This window comes from Trifolium pratense, linkage group LG3 (genome assembly GCF_020283565.1).
Source record: "Trifolium pratense cultivar HEN17-A07 linkage group LG3, ARS_RC_1.1, whole genome shotgun sequence".
NCBI classification, from domain to species: Eukaryota; Viridiplantae; Streptophyta; class Magnoliopsida; order Fabales; family Fabaceae; genus Trifolium; species Trifolium pratense.
The window spans coordinates 27,267,250-27,273,249 of record NC_060061.1 but is presented as its reverse complement, the minus strand read 5'-3'; the positions used below and the strand labels follow the sequence as shown (position 1 = coordinate 27,273,249).

Here is a 6,000-nt window from a genome sequence, read left to right as displayed (position 1 = left end):
TTAGTGTTGTTAACTCTCTAATTCTAAGGATAAATGATCTAATATTTCAGAGTTTAGCCGCTGCCCACTAATAAATAAATTAAATTTTGATTAAAAAAATTATTTTATTTAGTAATCAAATTTAAATTCTTTCGAATGATCCACCATTTAATGAAATTAATTAACCATTTAAAGTCAATACTTAATTTTATTTATCTGATCTGATTTTGATTTTGTTAAAGAAAGCATGGTAGAGAAACAATCACATCTCACTCAGGGTTACTTTTGTCCATTCATACTAGAAATAATAAAAAAAAAACACACATAATGTGTGAGAATGAGAAGAGAAGAAAACGGTTAAGAAAGAAAGGAAGATAAAGAGAGAGAATGTGTGTGGCCTCTCTGTAGACAGACACATGAAAACCAACTCAATTTTCTGGTTTCTCTTCTGTAAATTATATTCCCTCCTTCTCTTCTCTTTCCAATAATTTCTCACTAATTCTCCTCATTTTTCTTATCAACAATGCCACAACAACTCTAATTCACCAAAAATATCACCATTTTTTGCTTCTTGTTACTCTCAATTTTCACTATGGCTTCAAAATCTAACACTACTAGGTTAGTCAAGTTTGAATTTTTAGTATCTAAATTTTAATATACTGTTAAGATCTGATTTGGGTTTTTCAGTTACTTCAATTCTATGCAAGGTTTCTATTATTTGTGTAATTTATTTCTGCTTGATGAAATTTGAATTGATCTAGTAATTGTGATATGCTTTAGTAGTATTTCAATTAAATTTTCAATCTTTCATATTTTTGTGTGTTTGTCTTCTGTTCATCTGTTGAAAATTTACTGTTTTGTTTTACTTTCTGCTTTCTATGTACAATTCTAAAATTGGGTTACATTTTTTTTTTGTTGTTGTTTATTTATCATATTTGTTTCTAATTTTGTATTGATTTTGTACAATTATGCTAAATTAGGCTTATTAGTTATTTTACAATACATTGTTGATTTTGTATCATTATCTGTTGTTGTTTTCGTCAAAATTTGGTTTGCCAATGATTATTGATGCTTAATTTGAAATATGAACTGTTTTCTTGTGTGTGGCTTAGATCCAGTTATTTGATTGGAAGTTGGATTTTGTGTTTTGTTGTGATTCCTTTGTTGATCTGACATTATGAATTTGATTTGATAGATCAAAACTATCTGAGAATTCAAACAAAGCATCGCTGGCAACGCCAAGAGTTAGTAAAGTTAGCAAAGTAGTGTCTAAATCAGAATCTGATTCGCCGTCTCCTTTGCAAAGTTCGCGTCTTCCTGTTGAGAGATCACCACGATCTGTGAATTCAAAGCCTGCGGTTGAACGGAAATCAGCAAAAGCTACTTCCACCCCACCTGATGTAAGTTATAGATTGTATTGAGTGTTCTATCTTTCTTTGAGATTCATTCTTGTTTGCTTTTATTGATAAATGGCGGCACTTTAACTATTTTCTTCATTACAAATTTCAATTGCTATCATCGTGGCTTCATATTTGAACTTCCTAACATCTCAAGTCTCATGACAAGCGTGATAAGGAAAAATCGGAGATGTGTATGGATATCATTCAATGCTCTGATTACTTGACATTTTTATCGGAACCTAAAATTTTAGATAATGCATGAATTTTTGCCCTTCATTCTGTGATGTCTAGTATTTTGTTGGAAACCGTTGACGATGTTTCTGCTATGGTTATCAGTATTTTACGATACACCTGAGTCATATCTCAATTTGTAAGAAAACTAAATTCAATCGATACGAATCTTTAGTGTGTATATATTTGAACATAAATCTCATCTTGAGTCCGATTCACTATGATAAATCCCAATTCATTAATGAACCACACTACCTAAACTTAGTATAGCCAACAATTATTTTTGTCAATTTTGTATAGCTAACTATTATTTTTGTCAATTTTGTATAGCCAAAGACATTTTTTGACCATTTGATTTAAGACTTAAATCTTGAATTATTGAGATTAGCTTAAAAAATTTCTATGTCACTTGTTTTTACTTAAAAATGTCACATTTATAATTGTAATGTATAGTACGATTTATAATAAAACTAGTATTTCTACCCGTGCGTTGCACGGGGCAAACTATGCTATGAATACAAATTATATTTTTTAGCTTTTGTGAAACAGTTTATGTAAATAAATAAGTCTTTATGTATGATTTAATTTGTTTTTTAATGTAGTTTATGAAAAAAAATCTTATAAAGACATAATTTTTGTTAGTGAAAATTTATAAATTAAGTTAAAAATTTATTTATTTACATAAACTATTTTCGTAAACTAAAAAATAAGTCAAATTCAAACGGACCCTTAAAGTATTTCATACCACTTTAATTTAAAAATGAGTGTCAGCTTAATACTATTATTAGACCATTTTATTAAAAATAAATTTTCCCTCTTTATAAAAATAAAAAATATCACTATATACTCCAAAAAAATAAAATTCACTTCAAAATCTTCCTTTTCAAAAACAAAAATTAAAGCAACCTTACTTTTTCTAAACATAGTTGCTTTCAAGCAAATTCCAATACAATTATTTAACACTACTTATAAAAAAAGATACATAACCGCTGCAAAATATGGTTACCATCTTTCCGGTCCTAGATCCTTGTGGACACAGTTTTCCTGGTTTTTTTGTCTATCAAATCTAAAGAATTGATACTCCTACCTTGTACAGAATAAGGGTCCGTTTGTTTTATTTATTTTTTTAAATTAATTGTTATAGTGACTTCTCTTTTTTTTTTTTTTTGACAGATATAGTGACTTCTCTTAAAATATCATTTTGACAGATAATAAAATTCGACTCATGATTTGGAAAGTAGGACTTCCGATTCATGATTTATTCTTAGCTGATACAGTAAAATATTTTATTTTATCATGCTTTCCTTTAAAGGGTATCTGCACTTAATTTGTGCTTATTTTGTATTGTTTGGTTTTTTCAGAAACAAGCCCCAAGAGTTGCAAAGGGTTCAGAATTGCAGAACCAGTTGAATGTAGCTCAAGAAGATCTAAAGAAAGCAAAGGAGCAGATCCTTCAGGCTGAGAAGGAGAATTTAAAAGCTATTGATGAGTTGAAAGAAGCACATAGAGTGGCCGAGGAAGCAAATGAGAAGCTCAAGGAAGCATTAGCGGCTCAAAAGCAGGCTAAGGAGGAATCTGAGATTGAAAAATTCCGATCTGTTGAATTGGAACAGGCTGGAATTGAAACTGTGAAGAAGAAGGAAGAAGAATGGAAGAACAAGCTTGAAAGTGTGAGGAACCAGCATGCCTTGGATGTGGCTGCTCTTGCATCCACAAACGAGGAGCTTCAGCGGGTTAAACATGAACTCACCATGACTTGTGATGCTAAGAACGAGGCATTGAATCAAGCTGATGATGCAGCTAAAATTGCCGAGGTTCATGCCGAGAAAGCAGAAACTTATGCAGCTGAATTGACGCAATTGAAGGCCTTACTAGATTCAAAAGAAGAAACAAAAGCTAGTGATAATAACCTTATATTGAAGTTGAAAGCAGAGATAGAAGCTCTCAAACAAGAACTCAATAAGGGAATGAGTTATGATGAGAAGTTGACAGAGAAAGAAACTCAGATTGAACAGCTTAATGTAGAACTTGAAACCTCAAGGATGGCTGAATCTTATGCTCATAGTCTGCTAGAAGAATGGAAGAAGAAGGTTGAGGAACTAGAAATGAAGGCTGAAGAGTCAAACAGATTGGAGCGATCTGCATCAGAATCTTTGGAATCTGTAATGAAACAGCTAGAAGAAACCAATGATTTGTTGCATGATTCAGAATCTGTAGTTTCTTCTCTTAAAGAGAAGGTGGGATTGTTAGAAATGACAATTGGGAGACAAAAAACCGATGTTGAGGATTCAGAACGTTGCCTTCTTACAGTTCAGGAAGAAAATCTTGATCTTTCAAAGAAGGTTGAGTCTCTCAAATCTGAACTTGAGACAGTGACGGAAGAGAAAGATCAGGCTTTGAACAATGAACACCTTGCAGCCTCTAGTGTGCAGACTCTTCTAGAAGAGAAAAACAAACTTATCAATGAATTGGAGAATTCTAGGGAAGAAGAAGAAAAAAGCAAAAAGGCAATGGAAAGCTTAGCTTCTGCATTACATGAAGTATCTGCAGAATCTAGAGAAGCCAAAGAGAATTTTCTAATCAACCAAGCTGAAAGGGAAAGCTATGAGACCCAGATTGAAGATTTGAAGTTAGTCTTAAAAGGTACTAATGAAAAATACGAGTCCATGCTTGATGAAGCACGGCATGAAATTGATGTTCTTATATACAGTATTGAAAACTCTAAGAATGTCTTTGAGAACTCGAAGGCTGAGTGGGAGCAGAGAGAGCTTCATCTAGTCAGCAGTCTGAAGAAAACCGAAGAAGAGAGCGCGGCTGCAGAAAAAGAAATAAATAGATTGGTTAATTTACTTAAACAAACCGAGGAAGAAGCTAATGCCAACAGGGAGGAAGAATCTCAGTTGAAGGAAAATCTGAAGGAGGTTGAGACCGAGACGATCCACCTGCAGGAAGCTCTTAAGGAAGTAACGGCTCAGAACATGAAATTGAAGGAGAGTTTATTGGATAAAGAAAATGAAATGCAGAATGTTTTTCAAGAAAACGATGAACTCCGAGCTAGGGAAGCCGAATCTAATAAGAAGGCGGAGGAGTTGTCTAAGTTGTTGGAAGAAGCTACAGCCAGAAACCATGCTGACCATGAAAATGGTGATCTTTCAGACAGTGAGAAGGACTATGATTTGCTTCCGAAAGTAGTAGAATTTTCTGAAGAGAATGGTCATGGATATGGAGGAGAGGAAATTCCAAAGGTTGAGTTTTCCTTCGACCAGGAAGGACTCAAACATAGCTTACAAGAAGAAAATACGATCTTGAATGACAAAGCTGATGAGAAAATCGAATCTCCGAAACCTGTCAATGTGAATGGAAAACCAAAGGAAGATGAGAGCAAAGAAAAGGATGATCCAGAAAAAGTAGAATTCAAAATGTGGGAGAGCTGCACAATAGAGAAAAAAGAGTTCTCATTCTCCCCAGAGAGAGAACTTTCACTTCCAGAGGCTGAATCATTTGAAGAGGAAACTGAGTCAAAGATAGAAGAAGGTGATGGTGAGAGCTTTGATAAGATAAATGGAACAACTGTGATAGAGAACATTGATAATGGTGGAAGCTCACCATTGAAAGAACAAGAACAACAACAATTGAAGAAGAAAAAGAAACCTTTGCTTGGAAAATTTGGAAGCTTGCTGAAGAAAAAAAGTGGTAGCAACCAGAAATAGAAAAAACATTAAAAATTGTGTGCATATTGATTGAACAACATTCATTTATTTGCACTTGTTTGCTTTATGATTTTGCTTCTCTATATAAATATAGATTTTTTTTAAGAAATGGGTTTGTAATATTATTGTTTAGGATTTTTGGCTTTGGTTGTGGTTCTCAATATCATGTTGGTAGCAAAGTGTATGTGATGATTATGCAAATCCAACTATTTTTTTTTCCAACCTTTTGTTTCTTGTTTTTAGTCACGAAAAAAGTAGCAAAGTTGGATTGTATTTTTATTTAGGTTTTTGTCATCCTAATTCAAATGAGGCTACTTTTCACTCCTTCATGAAGATATTGTTTTATTCAAATACATATTTTTTATCTAATTTATCCAAAATTGTACAGTTTATTCAAATAGTTTTTTTTTAAATTATTACATTCAAATAGATTTTTTTTTTTTTTTTTTTGCGATATTTTGTTTAGTTACTTTGGTAAATGTTAATATGTAGTATAGTATTTTTTTTTGGACTAAAGTAGTATAGTATTTTAAAAGCACTAAGTTTGCCAAAAATAATCAAGAACACCAAAATAAAGTAAATCACTTCAATTGCTATTTTATTTTGCATTTATTTCACATACAACCTTTTTTATTTGAGCGATTTTACATACAACCTATCAACCTCTTTTTTTTTTTATT

At 32.2% G+C, this 6,000-nt stretch overlaps 1 protein-coding gene across 1 annotated transcript; it reads left to right on the top strand.

Annotated features, from left to right (window-relative positions):
• Positions 1-279: 279 nt before the first annotated feature.
• On the top strand, positions 280-5,542 carry LOC123913349 (WEB family protein At3g02930, chloroplastic-like). The gene is made up of 3 exons (XM_045964065.1): positions 280-597; positions 1,175-1,379; positions 2,972-5,542. The coding sequence occupies exons 1-3, from the start codon at positions 572-574 to the stop codon at positions 5,318-5,320; spliced, it is 2,580 nt and encodes an 859-aa protein (XP_045820021.1). The 5' UTR covers positions 280-571; the 3' UTR covers positions 5,321-5,542.
• The last annotated feature ends 458 nt before the right edge of the window (positions 5,543-6,000 follow it).

What these genes read in the sequence shown, in the direction of transcription:
- LOC123913349 (XM_045964065.1), top strand. Translation starts at nt 572, where the DNA reads ATGGCTTCAAAATCTAACACTACTAG. An exon ending in TCAAAATCTAACACTACTAG is followed by an intron (nt 598 to 1,174) that starts GTTAGTCAAGTT and finishes TTGATTTGATAG; the next exon opens with ATCAAAACTATCTGAGAATT. An exon ending in CTACTTCCACCCCACCTGAT is followed by an intron (nt 1,380 to 2,971) that starts GTAAGTTATAGA and finishes TGGTTTTTTCAG; the next exon opens with AAACAAGCCCCAAGAGTTGC.